The sequence below is a fragment of the Muscardinus avellanarius genome (assembly GCF_963383645.1).
Source record: "Muscardinus avellanarius genome assembly, chromosome: 2".
Lineage (NCBI taxonomy): Eukaryota > Metazoa > Chordata > Mammalia > Rodentia > Gliridae > Muscardinus > Muscardinus avellanarius.
In genome coordinates this window covers 83,254,923-83,282,120 of record NC_137787.1, presented here as the reverse complement: position 1 = coordinate 83,282,120, position 27,198 = coordinate 83,254,923, and the positions used below count along the sequence as shown (strand labels likewise).

Genomic DNA, 27,198 nt, shown 5'->3' with positions numbered 1-27,198 from the left:
TGGTCAGGATTCCCAAGATTACTGCACAGAAGCAGAAACAATAGAGACAAAGCCCAAGGACCTCACACTGCTGGGGAAATACAGCTCCTTTAGACTTACTCCACCCATGCAAAGATACTACTTCTGTGGACATAATTTGCTTTAGAGAAGTAAAATACATTCTAGGAGGCACTGAAAAGAAACTATTAAGTATCACTACCCACCCATGTCTATTTCATATTAGCTTTTTAGAACATATCACTTTTTAAAAATGAAAGAACACCCAAATCAAGAGGCCAATTTGGGGGCTCATTTTTATTTTCTCTTCCCCAATGGCACAAAGAAACACAGCAAATTGTGCTAAATCATGAAATAACTATGTTCCTCCAAGAACCCAACCTACATACAAATGTTAAGATTTGTAGTATTTCCATAGCAGATATTTACACAGTAATATTTCACATTATATATGATAAATATAGATACCTTTCTGGAACTGTGTGCTCTGTCAACTGGAGAGAGGATATAGGTGATTTAAGAATCAATATTATCTAAGAAATTTATCAAGATAAAGCCCATAGTCTATGAAAAGCCAGAGTCTACTTTTCCTTCCTTACTTTTCTTACTTTTTGGCTTATATCACACATACATAATTGTCTGATTTGGCAACAGTGGGCACCATAAAAGAATGGACTATTCTTTATTTGATATTTCAAAATTCTCAGAACCTGTAGACTCTTTTAAAATGTGTTCATTGATAGAATGAAGACAACAATAACAACAACAACACATGGGAAAAAAGCACAGAACTAAGAATGTTTCAAAAGAAACATGTTTCTAACCCTTTAGACAGAAATGAGCAGATTACCTTTGGAGATGAAACTTTGACATGAACAATAATTGGTGCTAAGGAAGTCTTTATAAGTTGTGCTGGGTGATTGATAGTGTCTGCATCCAGAACCACCAGTTGCAAAGATCTTGCCAACTCAAAGATTCTTTCAATTTCACTTTGTACTTCCGCTAAAAAGAGAAACAGTAAATAACAGATATTCACTATGCCAAGTAATTAATATTTGTATTAAAAAGAAACATGCCTTTCAGATATGCTTGTCTACATTATAATATACAATTTCCTGAATTTTCATAGTTCGAATTTAATGACTCTTCCAAAGAGAGCAAGAGAGAAAAATAGGTTGAGTTCTGCATAAAATAAAACAGTTGGTGAAAAAACTTCAGAGCACTCTTGATTTGCTTCTCATTCAATCTAACATTTTCCTATTTGTATAGCTATAGTAATTCTTTTATGTGGTTTTTGATTGTTGCTTTTTTTTTAAAAAAAAACTTTCATTTTAGTTACTGAAGCTGAAACCACATTTAGGAGAGAAAACAAATTATATTAAAATATTTCTCCCTTTTTTTGTGGCACTGGGGTTTGAACCCAGAGGTACTCTATCATTGAGATAAATCCCCACAACTTTTTATTTTTAATTTTTTTTGTTTGTTTGCTTGCGGATCTGAGGCTGGAACCCAGGGACATTAGACTTCTGGGCTATACCCCTTGCCCTATTTTTTATTCTTTATTTTGAAACAGGGTCTCATTAAGTTGCAGAAAACCTCTCTGTGTAGTTGAGGCTGTCCACAAATGGTGATCCTCCTGTCTCAGCCTCCCTAATACTGGGATTACAAGTGAGCGCCAACACGCCCGGCATTGAGACAACAGTCTTGATAAGTTGCCCTAAGACTAGCCTCAAACTTGTGACCCTCCTGCATCACTTTCCAAATTACTGGGAATACAGATATGTATCACCAGTCAGGGAACAGTGAAATGTTTTCATCAACAAGTTATATTTTCATATTTTGTAGATGTTACTTGCAGGGGCAGAAATTGGGCTTAAATCCAGGTGCATTCTACCCCCCACCTTCATCCTCAGCCTTTTTATTTTGAAACAGTGTCTCACTAAATTGCTAAGAGTCTTGCTAAATTTCTGAGACTGTCCTAAAACCTGAGATCCTACAGTCTCAGCCTCTTAAGTATTGGAATTATGTAGACATGCTTAAAACACACACACACACACACACACACACACACACACAGCCATGAAAAGTGGCACACATCTGTAATCCTAGTACTTTGGAAACTAAGACAGGAGCATTACATGTTCAAGGTCAATCCTGGCAACTTAGCAGGACCCTATCTCAAAATAAGAAACAAAAAGAGCTGAGGGTGTAGCTCAGTGGAGAATGTCCCTTGGTTCAATCCCCAGTACCACAACACAAACAACCTCCCTCCAAAAAACTTACTTTTTTTGATTATTGTTTTTGTATCCCTGTCTAGTTTTCTGGGTTTCTTTTTACAACTAGCAGAGTACTCTTTTTTCTTTTTAGTACTGGGGATTGAACCCAGGGGCATTCTACCTTTGAGATATACCCTCCTTACCATTTTATTTTGAAATAGGGTCTTGCTAAGTTGCTGAGACTGGCCTCGGACAGGCTATCCTCCTGTCTCAGTCTCCCAAGTACTGGGATTTTATGTACTACCATGCCCAGCTAGCATAGTATTTATGGTAGCTGAATTTAAGAATTAGAGTCAGTGAACTTTTCTTTTCTCTCTCTCTTTTTTTTTTTTTTTTGGTGGTACTGGGGTTCCTGGAAACCCTTATACCTCCGCACTACACTCTCAGACCTATTTTTTATACTTTTTTATTTGGAAACAGGGTCTCTTAAGCCAGTGTGGCTGGCTTCGAACCTGCACAATCCTCCTGTCTCCACCTCCCAAGTGCGGGGATTACAAGCGTGCGCCACCACGTCCGGCTAGTGAACTTTTCTAAGATATAATTATCATATATATATATACATACATACATATATCTATATCTATATACATATACATCTATATATCTATATATATCTATATATATATCTCTATATATCTATATCTACATATAGATATAGATATATGTAAAACAGCCAGACATGGTGGTATATGCCTATAATCCCAGTACTTGGGAGGCTGAAACAGGAGGATTGCAGGTTTGAGGTCAGCTCAGCAACTTAGCCAGGTTCTTTACAGCTTAGACTGTTGCAAAATAAAAGGATAAAATATGACTGGGTGGGTAGCTCAGAAGTAGAATGCCCCTGGATTCAATCCCCAGTACCACAAAAACAAAACAAAACAAGAACCTATGGCTAATTATATTAAAATGCTGTATTGCATCTATCTGGCTGGCTTTAATAATAGTCAAGTGACCCAAATCTATACAGAAGTTTGGTCAAATGAAAAACCTTGTTCTTTCCAAGTATCTGAAACCACTGAGCTATTTCTTTTTATAAAGGAACTCAGATGACAACTTTCTAAAACACATAAAAAGTCTTTTATATATCTTATAAATCACTTAACTTGTTGGGTCATGTCCCAAGTCTGAATTAGACCATTTTATTTTCAGAGAGATTATTTTGTTTTGTTGGTTGGGTTTTTACTTATTTTTATAGCTACAGATGTGACCTAGTAATATTGTAATGTGGTCCAAGGTATACAGAGTAGACAAAGATAATTACATTATATCAAAGGTAGCCTAGAGAATAGGTTATGTTGCTCTAAATATCCTCATTGAAAAGGGCTTATGACAGAATCCCGCAATTTACTTTGATTGTCTTTAACAAATTTAATTTTGCATAACCCACCAAAAAATTCTCCCTTTTTTTAAACCCCAAAATTAACAGGGTAAGCAGGATATAAGTATTCAAAACTATCATGTAAATCTTGGGGGGCTCTATGTAATATCAGAAATTCTTATTTTTCATGTTAAAAAGCATAAATTTAAAGTTAGTCAGGCATGATAGCACTTTATGGTAATCCTAGTACTTGGGAGGCTGATACAAGAGGATCACAGGATTAAGGATGTCCTCAGCAATACAGCAAGATTCTCTGCAACCCAGTGAGACCTTGTTTCAAGACAGAAAGTATAAAAAGGCTGGGAGTATAGCTTGAAAGTAGAATGCCCCTGGATTCAACCCTCAGCATACTCCTCCTTACCCCCAATAGCCAACATATCATTTTCCATATTTTCTAATACCAGTGGCCTGAAATAATTCATGTTGCTTTGAAGGGTGACTAGCTTTCAAGATATCAACTTACAGAAATTTGGGTAAGTAGGCTTATTTGCCAAATTCCTCTGAGATCATATTCTACATTTGTTACTAATAGAAAACATATTCCCTCCTTCCAATTTTCTTTTCTGGCATGTTAGAAACAGTTTAAAAAGAATTTTTTTAAAAGGGAAAACTGAAAAACAAAGTGAACTTTGATCCTTGGTGAATTTTGGCCTCAGTATATTTGAGGATGTCCTCAATGCTGCTGACATTCATCAGCCACTGGTTCAAGGGAGCTTGTGGTCAGGACTGTACCAGAAAAAAATTTATATTGTTTTAACCTTCCAATCTGAATATGTAATACTTTCTGTATCAGGAAAAAGGCAAAATGGACTGCCCTGGTACAGGAACCCTCTGGGCACTCGGCGTCTCTGTCTAGATGATATAGGAACACCCGGGCCTTATTTACGCTGCACCAGCAATTGGGTTAAGCGTGGTTTCTGACAGGAGAAGGTGGCCAGTACACCTACTGCTGAACTAACCCAAGATTTCTGGGCAGTGGGCACTCTGGCATAAGCAGAGAGGTGGGGCCTAGTTAGGACAAGCCAGGAGGCCACACTGTACATGGGGTGAGCCCAATCTCTGGAAAATATAGATAAATGATAGATAGATGATAGATAGATAGATAGATAGATAGATAGATAGATAGATAGACAGGCTGTAGTAAATAAATTGTGTGAGAAAGAGAAAGGCACTTTTATCTACATAGATCATTTTCTCTAAGAAATAAACCTCAACCAAACCAAGCAATCCTAGCTATTAGGGTTTTCAAAGGAGGTTTCTTCATAATCCTATTCCTGGCAAAAGAAGCTCTGGAAATCCAGAGAATATGGAGCTGCAGGCCCTCAGTGAATGCTTCTAAAACCTAAATGAGTGATCTGGACCCACCTCCCAGCTCTGTGACTTGTATCTACCGTATATTCAAATCTGTTCATATTTCTCTCACGAGTCCAAGGCAACATTTCCCAAAGTGAGTGCTCTGGAACAATAATCCCATAATATTTCCTATGAATAAGGGGGTTTTAAGCAAGGGATACATTGCCTTGCATACTAGAATAGCTTTTTTTTTTAAAGAATTTCCAATGTGCTTATCCTTTGTATCTAAAGGCGTCAAGAAGTCTTGCAATGAAGAAACCTGCCGACTGTTTAACTTATCATTTCCAAGTGGATTTGACCATGGAAAACATTTGGAATGTAACAACTTTAATATCTTATAAAATAAACATTTAATGAAATTGATTTGAGAGGTCCCTTCAGCAAGACACACTATATCGCTAACAGACTGTCTTCAGTCTTTTTCAGTCTCTTCTCCGCTTGCTCTCAAATCATACCACATTTTTCTTTTCTGTGCATGTTATGCACAAAAATTGTTTCTCAGACATACAATATTGTGTGTGTGTGTGTGTGTGTGTGTGTGTGTGTGTGTGTGTGTGTACTGGGGATGGAACACAGGGAATTCTCCCTCCTCCTCCTCCTCCTCCTCCTCCTCCTCCTCCTCCTCCTCCTCCTTCTTCTTCTTCTTTTTTTGCAGGACTAGGGACGGAACCCAGGGGCATTCTACCTCCAAGCTACACCCCCAGTCCTATTTTTTTTTATTCTTTATTTTGAAACAAGGTCTCACTAAGTTCATAGATCCTCACTAAGTAGCTGAGGCTGGCTGTGGACTTGTGATCTTTTTGTCTCAGCCTCCCAAGTACTGGGATTACAAGCATGCGCCACCATGCCTGGTTGGCATTCTAACTTTGACCTATGCCCTCATCCTTTTTTTTTTTGGTGGTACTGGAAATGGAACCCTTCTACTTCCAGGCTACACTCCCAGCCCTATTTTATATTTTATTTGGCTGGCTTCTAACCTGCACAATCCTCCTGTCTCTGCCTCCCAAGTGTGGGGATTACAAGTGTGAGCCATCATGCCCGGCTCATCCCTTTTTTAAAAAATTTGAAACATAGTCTAAGTTGCTCATGCTGGCCTCAAACTTGTGATCCTCCTGTTTCAGTTTCTCAAGTATTGAGGTTAAAAGCATGAGCCACTGTAGCCAGTCACATGATGCATTTAAAAAAATGTCAATGTTTTTGTACATTCTCGTATGAACTGAGGAATGAGCTCAGATGTAACTTCTGTGCAGTCTTTTCACACACCTTTTTCTTTATTCCCTAGCTCTTTGCTTCTAATTCCATTATCCCAGTATATCTTAACTATTCTTTCTTTTCGCCTATCGGCAAGATACTGCATCTTAGTTCTATCTGTATTTCCTGAGTCTAGCATAATGCATGGAACTCAAGCGTTCAGTAGACATTTAATGAAGGAATCTATGAGTGGAGATCAACAAGCCAACAACTGGACTTAAGCAACTCATAGTGGTTATTATAATAGATTACTGTTAAGTGAGCCCCACTGGTTGGGTATTTGACTTTACAAAGCAAAGGTAAAAGCCATGCACTGAGATGTACTTTGCTTCTTCCTCAGTATTTAGACAGTGCCACCCCCCCAGACTCTGATGGCAGGTGACTAGATTGTAAGGACTGACTTCCAAGAATACCCAAGAAGCCCTCGGCTGGTGCAGATGGGTGAGGAGAAGGCAACCTTCATGGTCCAGTGTCATTTAGCCTTTTATCACTTATCAGAGAAGGAGTGGTGAAAAGTCAAGCCCACCCTGTGGAGTTGAAAGGAGGGCAGAAGACAGGAGAACAGAGAACAGATGTTTGTGTGAGAAATCTCCAGCCTAACTGGCTGTCCTTATCACTCGTGATATTGGACTTCACTTGTTACCTAACCATCGTCACCTCCTCAAGGCCAAAAGACTGTGCCTTTAGGATGTTTCACTCTATGGAAGGCTCTAAACACAGGACTAAAGAAGGAACCGCTAATCTCATGGCTCTACCCCTCACAATTATTCCATCTGATGTGTGGAGCATTCCTTCACAAAGTAGCCAGACTACAAATATTTATTGGCAGTTTTGTCAGGAACACAGAGGTGATGCTTTCCAACCTGCACAATCCTTGGATCAGGGTCAAGGCACGGCTGCCAAAGGATTCCTGATGAGATGTTAATGTGTGCAATGTATCTTGGAAACTTTTAGTTTCCTATCATCTATAGAGCTCACTACAGTAGTTTATAAAATATAGAAGCATGGAAGAGCAGTCGCCTTTCTAGTTATAAGTTGCCCCACTTGGTGTGGTGGCATACTCCTATAATCCTGGCTACTCGTGAGGCTGAGATAGGAGGATGACAAGTGAGGCCAGCTTGGCCAGCTTTGTGAGACCCTGTTTCAAAATAAAAAAAATAAAAAGTGTTGGCAGTATAGCTCAGAGGTTGCTCGCACCTGGGTCCAATTGTCAGTACCCCCACACACAAAACAAACAAACAAAAACAGCCAAGTTTTCCTTAGAATGTGAATGCAAAAGAGAATCCTGTTCTACACCACTCTTGACAGTCATGGAGACCATGAGCAGGCTTTCAAGGTGAATAATGTGATTCACCAGCAGCAAGGACTTCCTTCTGCCCACAGTCCTGCTCATTGACAGCCTCTTCTTCTCCATAATAATAATATATATATATATATTTTGGTGGTACTGGGGGGTGGAACCCAGAGGCTTTCTACCTCTGGGCTATACTCCCAGACCTATTTTATATTTTATTTGGAAACAGGGTTTCACTAAGTTGCTGAGAGCCTCACTAAGTAGCTGAGGCTGGCTTCGAACCTGTGCGATCCTCCTGTCTCAGCCTCCCAAGTACAGGGATTACAAGTGTGCGCCACCACGCCCGGCCATAATAATGAATTTTAAGATGCTCTCTCACTAGCTTCCCAGAAAAGACATATTTAAATTTCCTAAATGTTCTTAATGGTGGTTGCCATTCCCACGTGAAGGTGTGGCTATTCTGTGTAGTACCAGCTAGCAACAGAAGCAAAACTAAGAACACTATTAGTAGCTCTTCTTTTAAAGATATGAGAAGGCTGAACATCTCATTCTCTTTCATGTCAGCTGTGACTCAGGTATGACAGATATCATTAACCTCATTTAGAAGCTTAGGCCAAGTAGAGATGAGTGGTTTCACGTGGTTAGTCAGCAACAGACGAGGAGAGTCCACTGAGGATTCTTCCCACCAGACTACTAATTAGCTAATTGACTAGAGCTGAGAGGAGGGAGGGAGGGAGGGAAAGAAAGAGAGAGAGAGAGGGAGGGAAAGAGAGAAAGAGAGAGAGAGGGAGAGAGAGGGAGAGGGAGAGGGGGGGAGGGATGGAGGGAGGGGGAGGGAGAGAGAGAGAGAGAAGGAGCTCTGGCTGCTGCAGGATTCTGCTCTCGTCTATGGCTAACATTCTCTTGAGTTTTTCAGCACTTCCCCACTCTGAATGGGGAGCAAATTGAAAAGGACGTTCACAAATGCACTGAAAGCACAGCCTGGAGAAGGACCGTGTTTAAACATCTTACCTAAGCTGGATCGGGTGTTGGAGCGTTCAATTATTGCTCTCTTGCTGGGATTATTCAGGACAGACCTCTTAGCAAGAGAAATGTCAGCTGTCACTCTCGTTATTGATATCCTACAAATAGGAACACAGAAAAGAACAAGCCAGTAAAAGTGTTACAGGGCTCTCCAAGTGATTTATAACCACAGTACTTAATAACCACTCTACACACTATAGTAGAACCACAGTATAATAAACACTGGCCACAGGAATTTTAAACAGGCTTTGGCCACTATAAAACTTTAAGTAGAGCAGATGGAGGGAGGTTTTTGGTTATTTAACTGAAAAACTACTCCAGTAAAATTGTTCTTCCTCCACTTATTGGCCTGCCTTGCAAAATTCCCTTTATAATCCATACTATACCAGGAGAGAATGAAAGCATGTGAATAAGTCATGCTCTTTCTAGGAAGCAGTGATACAATTTCCTCACAATTCACAGTTGATTTGCTTTTGAACAAGACCTGCACCGACTTCAATTGGTCTGTAGCAGCACCACCATGCTTCTGGCCATAGGAGACACAGCTCTTCACTTTGCTTATTACAGACAATCAGCTGGTGGCTAAGTGGCATTCCATGTGCTCTGTGGTTAATTCATGATTCATGGAGCACTTCTCTCCAGGCCCAAAGGGAAGCTTCACTTGTAAGAATATGAGAAATATGTTTTCTTCCCTACAGCTATAGGATTCTTCAGTATATTTGCATATGCCTTTGAATGCATATGGCAGGCAGTCACAAGACAGTATAATTGAAGGCAGTATGAGGATTCTGCCAGGATTTTGATAAGTTAGGAATTATCCTGCACTAGTGGAAGAAAATAGTAAAGGAAACACATTAGAAATGAATGGAGAGAAGGGTCTATTTAAATATGATTTACCAAATGAGAACATCTGGAACATGTACTTTTAAAAGTTTTTATTGTAAACCGGGATTATGCAACTTTCGGCTTTTATCCATCTACAGAATTCAAAGCTTGCCTTTCTAAGCCGGTTACCGCCATTGATGGGCTTTGCCTCATCTTTCCCTTCACAGCTTGGTAGAGTTTCCAGAAAGAAGAGAAGCACTCCTCCCCTTTACATTCCGTGAGTATACGCACTCTCCTCCATGTCCACAGTCCCTTGGGTTTGGAGTAGACACTAGTGTAGAGTAATTACTGAATCACACATCATCTTATACCTGTTTGGGGACATTTCCAGTACTGCCAGGAGACTTTTTTTTTTATCAGACTTTTGTGACCTGAAGCCTTGGGAAGAATTTCAAATAGTCCTTTTGACAAATGGTTGAAATTTACGTTTTTTTTTTTTTTTTTTTTTTTTTTTGCGGTACTGGGGATTGACCCCAGGGACATTCTACCTCTGAACTACACTCCCAGATCTACTTTTTATTCTTTATTTTGAAACAAGGTCTCACTAAGTTACACAGGGCCTCACTGAGTAGCTGAGGCTGGTTGTGAACCTTGTAGCTGACGCTGGTCATGAACCTTCGATCCTCCTGTCTCAGCCTCCACTTGTTTAAAGCAATAGGATTTGAAGTTCTAGTGTCATTTTAAGGCAAAGTGCTTTTTTCCTGCATTATTGAATTTATACTCTGTACGTGGTCAGGATATTTCAAATATTGTAACTTTGTAGAATTTTTAAATCCTAATAAGTATTGAATGCATCTTCAAGTTGTCCTTTGCAGAAACCAAGAGTTTTGCAGAAATACCTCAGGGGTCATTTTGAGCAACCCCAATGAAGGACAAATGGGTGAGGTTCCAGCTTTACTACCTTTGATGCCAAGCAAACACTTCTGTGATTATTTTATCCATTGGGGCTTATATATGATTTTATGGCAAAACTTCCTTTAACTGCTGAAAGACACCAGAAATCACTGGTGTAACAATTTCTTCATCTGACCAAGAAGAAAACTGAAACACAGAAAGTTCCACGTGGTTCTCTCCAGGCTAAGGAGGTCTAAGCTAGGTTTCTGAGCAGCAGGTTGGGGCTTGTCCTTAAATCTCTTTCACTTTAGCTTTCTTCTCCAGCAAACCCAAATCTTCAGACATTACTGAAATCATTGATTGCAGATGCACAATCTTGGCTCTTCTCTGAGAAATGGTCAGGATTCAAGTCAGGTTCAAGTTAGGTGAGCCCCACATACAAGAATCCAAAACTCAGTCAACCACTGCAGTTTTGAGGCATGAAATCTCAAGGGTAGCTCTTTTTTTTTTTTTTTTTTTTTTACATAAAGGCTTGCATGTTTGTTGTTGTGTTTCTGGGTTGCTTGTTTGTTTGAAGAATGGGGCTGCTGGATACATACATACTGTCATGTTCCAGAGCAATCAAAATAATTGAATGAAGACACGCAGATTGTTTTAGGGATAGAGGTCAACTTTCCAAAATGATGAATTTTGGTTTTCCCAAAGATCCTAATCTGCTTACATAAAAATCAAATTTTCTTATGATGCAAGCCAAATAGTGACTTTGGGCTTTTAAAGTTTGAAAGGATTATCAACATATGTACACTCTTATTTTTTCAGAACCTTTACAAAACCCTGTTAAGTGCAACCAGAATTTTTTAAAAAGCCATTTATATGTTTAAATAGAGGAAAAGATATGGGTAATAAAAGTTTTTTGCTTAGTTTATTTGCTAATAAAATAAAGTTCATTTGCTAAAACAAGTTTTTATTTGTTTTGGTGGTACAGGAGATGGAACCCAGGGGAATTCTACCTAAACTAAACTCTGAGTCCTTTTTATTTTTTATTTTTGAACAGGGTCTCACTAGTTGCTGAAAGTCTTGTTATGTTGATGAGGCTGCCCTGGAACCTGCAATCCTCCTGTCTCACCCTCCCAAATACTAGAATTACAGGCATGCACCACTAATACAAGCTATTGTTAATAAAAATATACATGCATGAAATAGAGCTCAGAAAAATATAGACACAATCCTAGAAACATTTCAATAACTCAAAGTAGGAGTTTCTCTTGCAAAGAAGCTTACTATTATCAAAATCAGACACCAAACCCAATATCTTTTTTTAAAAAATAAAAGGTTTCCCAGCAAAATAATTATATTCACTATCAAATGCTATTTAATTTATATACATTTTAACTTATAGATATCCTTTCCATTTCTTTTCTTGCTATACTCATGCACCCAGTGTCTTTCAGAATGCTAATACATCTTTCTTTGATAAGACATTCTAAAAAGTTCCCTTGGAAACCTTCCTGTGACACAGTATTAGTAGTTACTAGCTAGTAAATAAATAAATAAATAAATAAACTAATAGGACCTCAGTTCAATAGACTGGTATAGCAACAAATGCCCCTGAAAACTAACAAAAATTATTCTCTTAATCCAGTCAATATGAATCCCAACTGTTGCTTATTTCCACTTTGGAATTCATCTTAATTGCTGCAGTGCAATCAGTCACAGGCTAGTCTTATTAGTTCTCTGTGATTTTCTATGGAAATATGTCACTTTCAGTTATGACACATTCAGTCAAAAATTCCCATGCTGGTGCCAGGCATAGTGGCACATGCCTATAATCTCAGTAGTTGAGAGGCTGAGACAGGAGGATTGCAGGTTCAAGGCCAGCCTCAGCAACCTAGCGATATCCTCAACAATCAAGCAAGGCCCTATTTCAAAATAAAAAAATAAAAATATAAAGAGCTTGAGAGTAGCTTAGAGGTAGAATGTCCCTGGGTTCAATTTCTAGTCTCAGAGTCAGTCTCTTGTTTGTTCTCTCTCTCTCTCTCTCTCTCTCTCTCTCTCTCTCTCTCTCTCTTCTCTCTCTCTCTCTCTCTCTCTCTCTCTCTCTCTCTCTCTCTCTCTCACACACACACACACACACACACACACGTAACAGCTCTAAAATCCTTCTATACAAACCCTCACTACATCTAATATGCAGTCCAGACAATATAGTATAAAAGGTTTGGGGGAGGGTTCCAAAGAATAGAACAGTGTGTTGTCAACAGAACGGGATGAAAGGCACAGAAGGACTCGTGTATTTCCGTGGACCTTCCTCGGGGTGATGGCATAACGATGGATATGTCATGACAGCTTTTGAGCCTCAGCATCCTAATCAATAAAGTGGTGACCAATTTGTCATAACTATCTCTTGGGGTTCTCATCAGGATATGTAAAGGCCCTTTCTTAAATAATTAATATCCCATGTTAGGCATATATATAATATATGCAAAGATAAACAATTATTCAATATTTGAAGCCTGGAAAGAGACAGTTTTCTCACATCCTATTTTTAAAAGTTAGCAGTTTATCATGAACTCTCCCATCCCCAGAGTTGGTTAAATTCATATACGCTAAAGGGATGGGTGAATCAGGTCACATGTGACGTGTCATAGTTAGATGTAGAATGGCCCCTTTAAGAGCTCATAAATTGGTGTCTGGAGTTGATATAAGCAGTCTGGAGGATTGCAGTGGATTATCTGGGTGGTACCCAGCAGGCTGGTAGGGAGTGGCTGGAGGTGGTCCCTGGGAGTGCAGCCTTGGGGAGTATATATGTGGTCCTCCTTCCCAGCTCACTCTCTTCCTTCTGGCCTCCATGGTGTGAGCGCAGCCCATGAACTCTCCCTCTCTCCACCTCCTGCCACTGTGCTCTGAGATCTGTGGTCTCTGGCCTCACATGGACTAAACCTGAAACCGTAAGACAATAAATCTTTCTTCTAAGTAACATGGTCAGGTCTTTAGCTTATGGCTTGGAGAATGCTGACCAGAACATGATGTAACAAAAATCTGCTAACTTAAATATCCAAATGTGGCAGAAACCTGTTCTAGTGTTTGCATGTCCATTGATGAGTTGACCTTTGAATAGAGAATGGTGAGAGGAGATGATAGAGAATGAGACTGATTATGACCAGAAGTCACTGGCATTCTTTTTCCATTGGTTAAATGCAATCACAAATTGTTTGCCTTCTTACATGGCTTGGCTGCCTTGTGAAAGCGTCAACGGTTCCAGTTTCCTTTTATAAATGAATATGACACTGCCTTTTTGCACCTCCCTATTTTGCTCTTAGTTTCTTATCTTTCAAATTCTTTCTCAACTCCTCCCAACCCCCCTGCTTATTTTTCTTTTGGTACTAGGGATTGAACCCAGGGGCATTCTACCTCTGAGCTACATCTCCAGCCTTTTTTATTCCAAAGCAGGGGCTCACTAAGTTGCTGAGGCTAGCTTTGAACCTGTGATTCTCCTTTCTCAGCCTCCCAAGTACTGGGAGAACAGGTGTGTGCCAGCACACCTAGCCCCTCTTTTTCTTTACATGATGCTGGGCTATAGCTTCTTTTAGCTTAAGATCCTATCATGTTATTCATGGTGTTCATTTACAATTTTAAGCCATGATCACATCAGTTAACAGCAAGTCTGATAAATGCCAGAGAGCTGATTGAATCTAGTTGTCAAAAAGTCTAAAGGAACAACTTTTGGGGGATTTAAAATGACTGGCCTAGGTCAACAAACTACAGCTGGCTTGACTGCCTGCTGCTTGGCCTAAGAATGGTAAATTCAACCAGCTGAACAAACCTCATCAGAAGGCGTGACCGCCAGTGAATGTTTGTGGTGTGAAAGGAAGAGAGAAGCTCTGTGTCCTCACGCATCTACCATGTCCTCGCCAGGCTGAGCACCATTGTGCACACCGCTGGGCTCTGTTCTCTTACAGTCTATGCATAGAATCATTACCTCATGTGGGTGTTCACATATACAGAGGGTCCTCAGGAACTACTTGGTATTGCACTTTGCACTTTTCTTACATGTAACTACAGTCAGGCCCACAATAGCAGCTACAGCAGAAAAACTGTATAATAGGGTCTAAGCTGACTCAAATCACTTTTGAGGCATTAAAAGAAAAAGACCCACTGGTATCCTCTGTGTTCCCTAGTTTGGGCATATTAGAGGAAACGTATGTACCTTCTCCTGTGCTTGGCTGATCTCACTTAACATGATGCTCTCCAGGGCTTTCCATCTTCTTGCAAATGATATAATTTTGTTCTTCTTTATGGCTGAATAGAATTCCATTGTGTGTATTTCCCAAAGTTTTGCTATCCACCCAGATAATGGAGGGGAAATATCAGCAAAGTTTGAATGGAAAGATAGGAGAGGAGGAAGGCTTATCTTGAGTAATGAGGGTCTACATCTGAATATGTGTAAAATTATGAATATGACATGGTTAACCTGGACAACCATTGGTGGGAGGGGGGAAGGGAAGACGGGGGCAGGGGGAGAGGGCACCAAATATAGTTTAAATGTATACTATTTATGTTCAATTAAAAAATTGTTAAATAAATAAATAAATGTAAAAAAAAGAAAAAAAGAAAAAAAAGAAAAAAAACCCCACATCCAAGTTTAGGATTTTATAAGTTAAGCAGTTGAACTTTAGTCCATCTAATTTATTGGATTAATTTTTAACCAAGACCCAAAAAGCTGTCCTGAATAAAAAAGCCTCCTGGCTAATGAATTCCTTCTTTGCTCTTAAAAAAAAAAAAATAACAGGACTATCACTTGCCCATTTTGTCCTAACCTATTGCATTCATAGCTGATGAAACACTGAGTAGGTTTCCACTAGAACATATTGTTGACGCTGTATCACTGTGCTAAAGCCTTCTGTATAATTGTTCTCTTGGCTGGTTTTAATTAAAGACTATTTGTTGTTTTCTCTTCTTTTATTAATTGGTGAAACATACTGCAGCAGATTGCCGTGGCTCAAAATGTAAGGATATTACCACACAGAGGAGTTGTTGGCATCAGTGAAAAGAAATCAGCCAATTTCTTCATCCTTATCCAAGTCGCCACATACACTCACCCATGAGCTTGTTGTTTTTTCTGCTGTGCTGGCCTCTTGTTCTTGGAAGCAAATCCACTCTCACCCCCACCTTTAATGTCTGTCTTTCTCTAGCTCTGCCATTTACCAGCACAATTCCCAAATTATATTGTCTGGCACAACCAGTAAGCTATCATTTTTTTTTTAGAAATACATATCTTAATTTTTTCATAAAAAAATTAAGTATGAATTCAATAACAAATGAGAAAATAAAGACAAACACATACACTTCAATAAAACAAGTGGATTAAATTCCTTATCAAAGCCCCTTTTTCCTTGGGGATTCAATATGTACTTCCTATTTTCAAAGTCCTTTCAATGTATTCTTCCCAAGAATAGTAAACTTTTAATTAGAGAACTACAATCACTGGAAACACAGATCTACAAATCACTTTAGCATACATGTTCAGTTAAAGGCAAATAAGAATATGAAAACATCTTTATGTCTCACCTCCCATCAAACCTGTGCTTCAGGAAATCAAAGAGCGCTTTCTGCATCATGTCTGTTACCTTTGCAGAGGTGAGGAAAAAAAAAAAAACAATGAGGCAAACACACAAGGGGGGGGGTCGAAAGTGAGAGGTGGTCTGGAAGGGTGCTTGGACTGAGCAAAGACCTTCTCACAGCCTAAGGAAGTTACTATAGAAGGTGTTTTTCATGCATAATGGAGTTCAGTTGGTAATTTCCACCCTTGGTTCTCCTCCAGGGTAAAGAATAAATCAGCAGTGTTTACCAGACCTGAGGCAAGCTCTTCCTTTAGTAGGGGCTAGAGCTGCCACTAAGAGAAAACAAGCTGGCTCATACCCAGGTGCTGGCCACAGCTGGCACTCCTGAGTTGGGTCTGCCCCTAGTGAGCCCTGGGCTCAACCGTCCTGCCATCTGTGCCTACTGATGGAAACTCTCTATGCCCAGGGCTGAATTTTTGTAGCTCATTCTCCTGCTCATCATTCTCACACTTCCAACTCAGAGAAAGTCGGAGACATGGTTCTTAGATCTGCCTCAAGAGATGCATTAAGTCATTCAACAAATACGCACTAAGTACCTACTATGTGGCAGACATTGTCCTAGCTCAGTGGGTATGGTGTCCTGGGATTGCTTACCTTCAGATTTAAATGTTACATCCCACCTACTTTTATCCATGCTTGCACAAAGTCCAAATGGTGACATCTGAAATGTCATATATCTTAGTGTCCACTTAGATGCATGTAATTTCCTTTTACACACTATTGTTTAATTTAGGAGTTCATTAGCATTCACTAGAGTTTCATTGTGTTTTTATATATATCCTTGAATGAATAAGCCAAAAATTATTTGGTAGACTATACCATTGTCTTGAGTATCCAGAAGGGTAAGACTAGTTGGTGCTTTGAGGGCTTAGGTTTGCAGGAAGACTGATTATCTATTTTGCCTGGTGCTATTTATTCTCTATTGTTTCTAATAATAATGAGTATGGTTGAAACAAAGTCCTATTCTTTGAGTTTAATGCAGAGTATATATGTGACCAAAACTTTTCATGGTAAATGCTTTAAGAGAGTTATTTCTGAGCAATATAACTCATATATGATGTGAAGTGTACAAGACAGGAAAGAAGGAACAAAGGGCAGAAAGGGCAGAAAGGGCAGAAAGGGCAGAAAGGGCAAAGGGCCATGGAGCCCCAGGTTGTACCACCCGCCTTCACATGCAGAGAGATGCCTTTGGTTAGTGGCCACCGGTGAACAGGAGGAGCAAATGCTCAAAAGAACATGTTCTGGGTTCTCAGTCGAGAATTAAAGAGTAACAGATGGTATTTGTACCTCGTAACCTTTCAGCGACGGCCCCACCAACACCACCGGACGCATCGATGGCACGACATCATAAGGAGGAATGTGCTCTGTCTGAAAAAGATGATTTGACGTGCATGACCAGGTGAGGTGGAGCTCTCTTCTCCACAGCCACGGCACTCACAATTCTCAGGCTGAACTATAAGTGATTATCAAAGGTCCCCACCGAGGAGGCTCATCCCTTATTTTATAGCCATTTGGGTCACCGAAATGGAGCATTGCAAGCATGTACGTATAGTAACCTTAACAGTAAGTTTAAAAAGGAAGCACAACTTACCACTTTTTGCTTCTGTTTGGCTAAAAGACAACAATGAGAGCCAGATCAAAATACGTAATCTCTGTAAGTGATTGCACATGAGTTTAAGTGATGGAAGGATGTACCCATTGGTCCCTGCAATGATCCTTATCGCTTCCCTATTGCCCATCTGTGGAGCACTACTCTCTCATTTCATTCCGCACACACCATTTCTGAAGACACAGGAGGAACAGAATATTTCCTCCTTGTACAAACAACCTTACATTCCAATTTCGTGTTGGATGGGAGCGGTGGATGGAGCGCATAGCAACGCTGAGGGTTTCTAGCTAGCCATTAACCATGGTTTGTTCCCCCTGCAAGCACAACAGTGTAGCTGAAGACAAGCTGAACAAATAAGTGTGATGAAAAGAAATAGAATAACAATTTGATTAAAAAATGACTATCACCTCATTCTTCTATATTTCTAACTTTGTGAACTATGAGATAAGTTTTCAAGTCTGTAAACATTTTTTTTTTCATTTTCTGGAATGCTGATTTTTTAGTATATTGTTTTTCAATTTCAGATTGACTGATAATTAGTTATTCCTGTTCTTTCTTATTCATAACAGTGAAAAGTTGCAATGCCCTTGGATGTGAAGTATATGGGAATAAAATAAAATATATTCAATATCTGATGAAGAGACCAAGCAGGTCCTGTCTATTTGGGAGCAACCCACACATGTAGTTTGGTTCAGAGTCCTGGCTATCAGGAAAAATTCACATGAATAAGAACCTGTCTCAGAACCAATACAATTTTGACATATATGAATAGGGCCTTGGACTTGCCATTCTGAATTAGTAATACCAGATGCCTTAATGCAGCATCAGTATGAAATTAGCCTGAAGGAATCAGAGAATCTTTTGGCAGAAAAACAGTTTCTAAATGGATACCTTCATAATTTCTGAAGGTACAACAAACTCCCTATTGAACTACCACTGTTTTTCATCCCCATTAATTCCGGGGCTCAGCTGTACCCTGTCCAAATAAACAAACAAGGTCATCTGGGCCCTACCTCAGTCTCTACTTCAACCCTCCCAGTCTTGACAGCTCAGGCTGTACCAACACATTTTTAGGCTTTACATGAAGACTGAACATTTTCCTAAGAGTATCCAATTTTAAAAATTTTCTATTGGCTCTTACCATCTTAAGGTATGATAGGTTCTTGGATAGAATAATGAGATTGCTGCAAATTTGTTTACATAATGGACAGTTACTACCTCAGGGTACAAATAAGATTTTTCAAAATTATACTATAATGATGTGAATTTTATGTCACTAGTACTCTTTAAATCAAAACAAATTATCATTGGAAACAACTAAGCAATGAAAGATGACATAAAGAACCTTTAAATCAAACCTTTAGCTTATTTTCAAATTAGTAACAATGCCTGCATATGTGTTCCAATATTTAAAAAAAGGAATATATCCCATTAAAAGAGTTAACTAAACCCCTTACCTGTTGACGTGGGAGTTGCTCGAAATGTCCCTGATACCATTTCTCCAAGACTTGAAGAAGAATTTCCACTTGATTTCCTAGGATATAGAAAGGAATAGTAGACTCACTTCTTAGACATTTTGAAAATAAAACTTGAGAGTACAAGGATTTCTTTGGCCTTAATTCTACTAAATAATTCAAAGCATACCAAATCCTGCTAGAGAGAGCAACTTGAAGAATCTGTTCAAATGTTTTCTTTGACCTCATTTCTCAGAGAATGTGAAAAACTAATGAAGACCCGGAAATACTTTCCAAAAGTATTTCTTCTAGTTGTTCAATGCAGAAATGAGGCAAAAGAATCCCCAGGAGGAGGGAGGAATGTTCTTCTGATGAACTGCTTGCTTATCTATCATGGGTCACCAGCAAACCGGGCAGATGTCAAACACAGCTCAAAACAGACAGAAAGACTTGGAGAAATCATTTGTTTTAAAAAAAGGGGACTTCCGGGAAGATGGCGACCGAGAAAAGCGGGGCTTAAGAGTCCCGCTAACAACCAATCTCCATTACCACAAAAAGAGAACAGAGCTCAGGGCCACAGAGGAGACACATGCGCCCGAGGACGCGGCAGCAGCGCCATACTGCCGGCGGCAGCGGCGAACTCAGCGGACGGCTACAGCAAGCCGAGGTGAGCCGATGCGGAACAGCCAGGCGGGATCTTTCGGCGCAGACAGCATTTAAAGCTCCCAGTGGCTGAGCTCAGCACACGCTGCAGGGATTCAGAGTGGAAATCAAAACCAGAGAAGAAAAAATACGCCAGCCTCATGGCCGAGGGCGTGGCAGAGGCGCCATATTGCCACCGGCGGCGGTAGCAGCAGTGAATTCACCGAGTCCAGTACAGCTACATCTACGTACTCAACAGTGAGTCAAATTGCGGGCCACAGAGGAGAAATCCCAATATTGTGCCTCCTGGGACTTGACCCAGTGAGGGAGTGGTGGTGGCAGAGATATCACACCATAGGAGAGCGTGCAACCTGGCACCCCCCATAGTTTAAAGCAGCATCTATCGACTCCCTGGGTCGGAGACTCTGTGATACAACCCAGTAAAGGAGTAGTAGGGTCTGAGATAATACAGACTCGAGATCCAGAGCACCTTAAGTGAAGCCATAGTGACCCAAGGGAAGAACCCAGAGAAGGCACAAACCTCCGAAATCATGGGAAAGAGGAATAACACTGGAGTAATGAATGTGCACAACCCCACAACATCAGAACCTGATAAAACAGAAAATCAGAGATTTCTAGAAGATCAAATCAGGAAAATAACTGTAGAAATAATAGAGGTGCTTCGAAAAGAACTCAGAGAGAGCCAAAAAGAGATAAAGGATGCAATTAATGAAGTAAAGGCCTCAATTCAAAGCACAAACAACCGATTAGACCACATAGAGAACAGAATCTCGCTCTTAGAAGATGAACAATCCAAAAATGAATGCATAGTTTCTAATCTAGAAAAAGATATCCAACAGCAGGAATCTGACATTGAAGAAATATGGGCCCATCTTAAGAGAGCTAACCTAAGAATAATTGGAATAGAGGAGGGTAAAGAAAGTGATACCAAAGGGATCAACAATCTCTTCAAGGAAGTAATAGCAGAAAATTTTCCAAATATAGAGCAAGAGGTTGATACACAGATCCAGGAAACTTATAGAACTCCCTTTAGACAGGATCCGAGAAGAGGATCCCCACGCCATATAATTGTCAAAATGACCAATGTGGAAGCCAAGCAGAGAATCTTAAAGGCAACAAAAACAAAGGGCCAAGTGACATTCAGAGGCAAACCAATTAGAATCACTCCAGACTTCCCAAACCAAGTCATGAGAGCCAGAAGGGCTTGGAGTAACATATTCCAAACTCTGAAAGAAAACAACTTCCAGCCAAAAATTTCCTACCCAGCAAAACTTTCTATCAAATTAGATGGAGAAATAAGAAGCTTCCATGACAAACAGAAACTGAAGGAATTTATGTCTTCAAAACCAGCGCTAGAGAAAATACTCAAAGAGATTAACTACAAAGAAGAAATAGGTAACACTCACCAGAACCAGAGAAACAAGAGTTTCCATCCAACAGACAACTAAGATTGGTTATCTGTGGGGATTCATTATTTATGTTAGTCTTTTACCTATCTCTAAATTGTATTGTTTGCCTTTATTGTTGTTAATTTTTAGGATTTCTAGTTGGAATATTAATATACCTTCAGATATAGCATTTGGAAATATTTTATCCAATTCTATTAGTAGCTTTTAACTCTGTTTACATTGTCTTTGGATATACAATATTTTCTTTTATTTTTTAGGGAGTTTGTATATTCTTCTGTTGCCTGTGCCATTGAAATCATATCCAAGAAATCACTGCCAATTTCAATGTTGTGAGGTTTTATGACCCAGATTTTCTCCTAAAAGTTTATAGTCTTAAGATTTATATTTAGGTCTTTTATCTAGTTTGAGTTAATACTTGTATGTGGGATTAGGTAAGGGTCCAATTTTATTCTTTTCCATGTAATTATTATTTTTCAACAATATTTAGTTAAAAGATTATTATTTCCACCACCAAATCTTCGTGGAAACCTTGTCAAAAATAACTTGACAATATAGGGAAGAAGTTAGCTCTAGGCTTGTATTTAACTCTAATGGTCTATATATCTGCCTTTAGAACAGTACTACACTGTTTCAATTATTGTAGCTTTATATGGTTTGAAATCAGAAAATATACATCTTCTAGCTTTATTTTTGCTTCGAGATTGTTTTGGGTATCTAGAGTCCATATTCCATATCAGGATAGATTTTTTTCTGAAAAATAAATATATGATAGTTTCACCTAAAAAAAAGAAAAAAATATTCTCTGGTAAGAAAGAAAGCAAAAAGAAATATTGAAATGTTATCTTTAAGTCATCAAAAGCTTGGTATCAGACAAATGAAACTGTTATGTGAGATTATCATTTTTAATTTTGGATAAATTGCTATAATACTAGATGTCAACCACTAAGCCAAGCATGGGAGGGAGGGATGGGGAGAGAATGGGGTGGGGATTGGGTGGGGGCTGACTGGGCGATGTGTGCATGTATGTCTACAAAAGTTTGTATCCCACTATGATGTATGAATACAGTGCACCAATAAAATAAAATTAAAAAAAAATAAAAAATAAAAAAAATAAAAAAAGATCCTATGTAGGGGTATGAGTTAGAAATGGACAGCAAGGAGTTAGTCACAGATAATATTATTTTTTACCTGAAATGGAAGTTTGTCAACACTGGTGCCCTCGTGGGTGCTTTGGAAGTTTCCCTGGAGCCTGCAGAGGCTGTCAGGAGCTTACCTCCTCCTTCCCCATCTCCCCTTTTCATTGCCCTAGAACATCATGCTTACAGTGAGAAAAATCTGATTTCCCATCCTAACCTTGACACTTAATAGTTACGGGACCTTGGTGCACCATAGTGTCCTCGAGCCTTGGTTTCCCCATTTATAAGACACAAAAGCTTCCTGTACCTCAGAGGCTTGCTATAATGACAAAATCAGACCCCGTCTGCTAGATTGCTGCTCCTACCACAAAGTGAGCATTTAGTTAAAAATATATGATACTATTATGGCATAATAATAATGGTAACAATAACACCTTGAAGTAATCAGGTTAATCACCTGTTTATTATCTCATTTAGCAAATACTGATTTTGTATCCCAGTTCTAGGAGCTAGCAATGCAACTGCAGAGGAGAGGGATAAATGTGACTGTTAGTGAGTCACGTTCCAGCAGGGATGTCAGTGCTAAACAAGATACATAGGTAAATATGTACAACTCCTGAGAGTATTATATAAGGGCAATAGCGAAAGCTGGGTCTGGGAAGGAATATGAAGTATAGGGAAGGGGTGGGCACAATTTTAAATATGGTGGGAAGGAAAGGGGTCATTGCAAAGGTGATGTTCAACAAAGATCTGGAGCAGATGACAGAGGATGTGGTGCAAATGTTAAGGAAAGGATTCCAGCAAGAGGAAACAGAAGATGCAAAGGCTCAGGACACAGCCATAACTTCAACACACAGGGGTGTTTACGGAGGAGCAAGGGAGACAAAAAGACTAGAGTACAGGGGACAAAAGGATTCAGAGATGATATTATTTCAGGCATGTTATATACTAAACAGATCAATAATTAAAAGTGAGATTAACTGTACTCCTGTTATCTACTACTACTATTGAAAAGGTCCCCATGAGGACAAAGGCACCAGGTACACTAAAAAACAGAAGAGGCTGGACACAATGGCACACACCTGTAATCCCAGGACCTGGGAAATGCAGGTTCAAGGACAGCCTTAGAAACCTAGTGAGATCCTCAGAAACTTAGTGAGACCCTATATCAAACTAAAATAGGGCTGGGCTGGGCTGGGCATGCTGGTGCACGCTTGTAATCCCAGCACTTGGGAGGCTGAGAAGGAGGATCACACAGGTTCAAAGCAGCCTCACCTACTTAGTGAGACTCTCAGGAACTGGGAGTATAGCCTGGAGGCAGAAAAGTCCCTGGGTTCTACCCCAGTACCAGTAAATAAGTAAATAAATAAATAAATAAATAAAATAGGGCTAGGGATATAGCTTGGAAATAGAATGTCCCTGGGTTCAATCCCCAGTAACCCTAAACAAAAATAAAGCAAAAGAGTTTCTTGAATAACAAAGGAGACCAACAGAACATGAAAGTTGAGGCTCAAGAGAGAAAAAAAAACTGCTTCTATGTTAGAGCTTTCAAAAATATAACATATCAAGTCAATGCTTCAGCACAAGCTACAGTATAATAGATGCAGGCTCAGTAGGATTGTATCCCTCTTCTCTCAGGCTGAGCTTGTGTTCCTGGGACCTTGAACGACCAGCGCTCTGACCAAGGTCTATCCAGCGGCTTCACCAGGTCACCAGAGGCTGATTCACCTGAGCTACACTGTCTTCACACCAGTACCCAGAGATTGTGGATGCCACAAAAGGAGCTAATAGTACTGCCTACGCACCATCATATTCTGTGCCACGTGAGAAAGAGTCCTTGAGAGCGACCCAAGAAAAGCCGTCATGCCAAGTCAGGCCAGCGTCCATGTGCTGTTCTGACAAACGGTGCCCTGCGCGACTCTCACAGTGTAAAGCTCAAGTTCCAAGGAGGCTTTGCTGAGGCCACAGAACACATCTGCACAGTGAAATCCTTGGGGACTGAAGCAGTGCTGGGCTTCAGCATGCAAAGGAGAGAGTGAAATCTGAAATCTGTTTGTGTCAATTTCAGAAACACCCTGTGTGCACAAAAGTATCTTTGACTTTAAAAGCACTTTTAATAGAATAAGCAAATTTGAAAATATCATCTAATTTTCCTACATACAAAAAGAAAGGAAGAAAGGAAAGAAGGAAGGGAGGGAGGGAAGCTGGTTGGTTCTAGAAAGAATGGGACTTTACCCTCCGTGAAAACGTCCTCTCTTTTGTTCTTGCTGAATCCGTATGTTCTCCAATCTGAGAGGACTTGGGATGAAGCCAATCTCACAACCCTCTTTCACCAGCCTTCCTATCCACCAATCATTGTTATATTTCTGGAATGCAGAAGGAAAACTGCTATCAATAGTAATTCACTTATCTTCACACTCCAGGAATTAATTTAAGGGGACCAGAAAAACAAAACTATTTATATGGCATACTACATTCTACATATAAATACAATTATATATACATATAAATATAATTTATACATAAATTTGTACATATAAATGCAATTTATAATATATTATGCTTATTGTAGTAAATAGTTTAGGCTCATAGACTAACACGGTTTCTCCAGACTTTTCCCTGTAAAGGCTCTGATAGTAAATATTTTAGGTTTTATAGGCCATATGGTCTCTGCCACAACTACTTGAATCTGCTATCCTAGTGTGAAAGCAGCCGCAGAACAAATAAGTGCACGTGGTAGTGTTTCAATAAAACTTTTCTTTACAACACAGGCAGTGGGTCAGCCTCAACTTAAGATTGTAGTTGGCCAACTTTATCCAAGTCAGCCCTAACCTTTGGATTTCTTTGGTCTTTGTTAAAAAGCCCTACCCAATTCTTCAGCAATAGATTTTATTGAGCAAAATATGAACTAATGTAAATGGAGCTATGGAAGGCAAGATCGATACATCTCAGATAAAACACATTCAATAGTCTGTTAGTTTTTAAGCATTCAGGTAAAAAAATCCATAATACTACTGTCATCTATCTTTGGAAATACAGCTTTGCAATTTAAGGTCCATCTTGCTATCTGAAGAAAAAGAAGCCTACATTCATAAAGTCTGAGCATAGTATCAATTTGTACAGAGAATTTTGGAAATAATACTCAAATGGCCCAGAGCCAACAAGAACTCCAAGGTTTCCACTCCACTTAGAAACAGTTTCATGACATGTAAACTTAGTTACAAGTCTACACAAAGGTTTCAACCAATGTGGGGAAAGACTGTCAATATGGCCTTACTGCATAGGTCAGCACAGCTGCATTTATAATTATTGATTTGCTGAATCTTAGCGTAGATAGCAATTTAGACCAAGCCACCAGCCTCAAGGGAAGGTTTCTGCTAAGTCATTTTTAGAAAACAGATATCAGTTCTACTGTTTTTTATTTTTATTTATTTATTTTATTGGTGCATTGTATTCATACACCTTGACAGGATGCAAGATGGTGGAGACATGCACGCACACATCACCCAATTAGCCCTTACCCAGTTCCCACCCCATCCCCTCCCCCTCTCTCCTTCTCATGTTTGGCTTGGTGATTGACTTTGATATGTTTGTTAAAGTACATCATGTGCATTAGAGATAATTCTATTGTTAAACCCTCTAGAGATGATTTTTAAAACTTCCTTCCCTGTCTTTATCAGTGTCGGGCAGGATTATTTTCTCTTTCTCTCTTTGATCCTGTATATGTTTATATTTTCAGAATGTAACTACTACATGTAGGATGCTTTGCTTAACTCAAATAAAAGTAGAATTTACCTGTCTAGGATACTGACACATTGTGAAGGAAGATTGGATGGTTTCATTGAATCACCACAGCATGAAATTCTGAGTACTTTGAGTAATTCTGAGTAATAGCCTTACACGCAAAAGAAAATGGTATGGTAGGATTTGATCTTTTTTATACATGCAGCTCCTACACAAGACATGTGTGGAATGAAATATAAGACTTCACTGAAAGAAATGTGAGTTGACCTAATATAAAATCTTGAACAATCTAGGTCTTAGTTTTGCCCACCTTCCAATCTTTTATTTTAGGATGACAGGACTAAAATAAGAAGGCTAACTTGTCAATAAGAAAAGGCAAGAATACCCTTTTAGAATCTTTGGTGCATAGGCCTGGAATTTAAATTTTACTGCAATGGGGACAAGACAGACCATGAGTCACAGTTTCCAAGGGCTCAAGTTATTTCCTGAAATTAAGTGAGCCCACTGGAATACTAATTTGTTAAATGGTACCCGAGTGACCTTAAAGGGCTTCCTAAGGTGGTTAATGCAACTTCCCAAAATGGTTTAATTTAGTTCTAGGAAACAGCTGAAATGCGGTAAGTCTGACTCAATGTGAGTGAAAGTTCTCTGAGCGCCTTAGGAGAAAGTCAAAATGTAAAGGCAAGAGTTTAATCCACTCGTCATTTGGCTTTGGGGACAAACACAGCTGTCACTCTTCTCTGCCTTGAAGCTTCTTTCTCACTAAGAAAGTACTTAAAAGAGTGTGTGAGAGATGTCTTTCTAGGTGACAGATGGATGACCGGCTACAACTCAACTATAGGAGGCATTCTTTGTGTGGCTGATGTTCTGGAAGCTCGTGCCAGCTTTCCAGAAAGGTCGCCTTAATGTTGTTCTAATCTTTTTCATTTTGATTTCCCTAAAATGATGAGCATCTTCTTTTTCTAAGATATACTAAAATCTGATCTTTCAAGATCAGAAAACAAGTGGCTCTGATCTATCAGGTTACCAGCTGAACACTATATATTAAGAGACCAGACTAAAGAGAAAGTTTCAGGTTTAAATCTACACATCCCAAGCCAGGTATGGTGGTGCCCGCTTGTAATCCCAGCATTCTGGAGGCCGAGACAGGAGGATCCAGGTTCATGGCCAGCCTCAGCTACATTGTGAGGCCCTTTGCAACTCAGTGAGACCCTGTTTCCAAATAAAGATTTAAAAATAGGGCTGGGGGTATAGCTTGGAGGTAGGATGCC

General features: G+C 39.5%; 1 protein-coding gene across 3 annotated transcripts in view; it reads right to left on the bottom strand.

Moving 5' to 3' along the window:
* The window catches only part of CACNB4 (calcium voltage-gated channel auxiliary subunit beta 4), a gene marked incomplete at its 5' end in the record, with an annotated part of 279,573 nt that overhangs the window by 15,121 nt on the left and 237,254 nt on the right, over positions 1-27,198 (bottom strand). For 2 of the 3 annotated variants that reach the window (XM_080690244.1, XM_080690245.1), the window contains 7 exons: positions 848-999; positions 8,561-8,670; positions 15,860-15,918; positions 17,200-17,280; positions 17,504-17,523; positions 18,979-19,055; positions 24,419-24,549. In XM_080690244.1, the coding sequence (XP_080546370.1) occupies positions 848-999; positions 8,561-8,670; positions 15,860-15,918; positions 17,200-17,280; positions 17,504-17,523; positions 18,979-19,055; positions 24,419-24,549 (630 nt within the window). The remainder of the gene's footprint in view (positions 1-847; positions 1,000-8,560; positions 8,671-15,859; positions 15,919-17,199; positions 17,281-17,503; positions 17,524-18,978; positions 19,056-24,418; positions 24,550-27,198) is intronic. The other variant, XM_080690246.1, reaches the window with a different exon arrangement.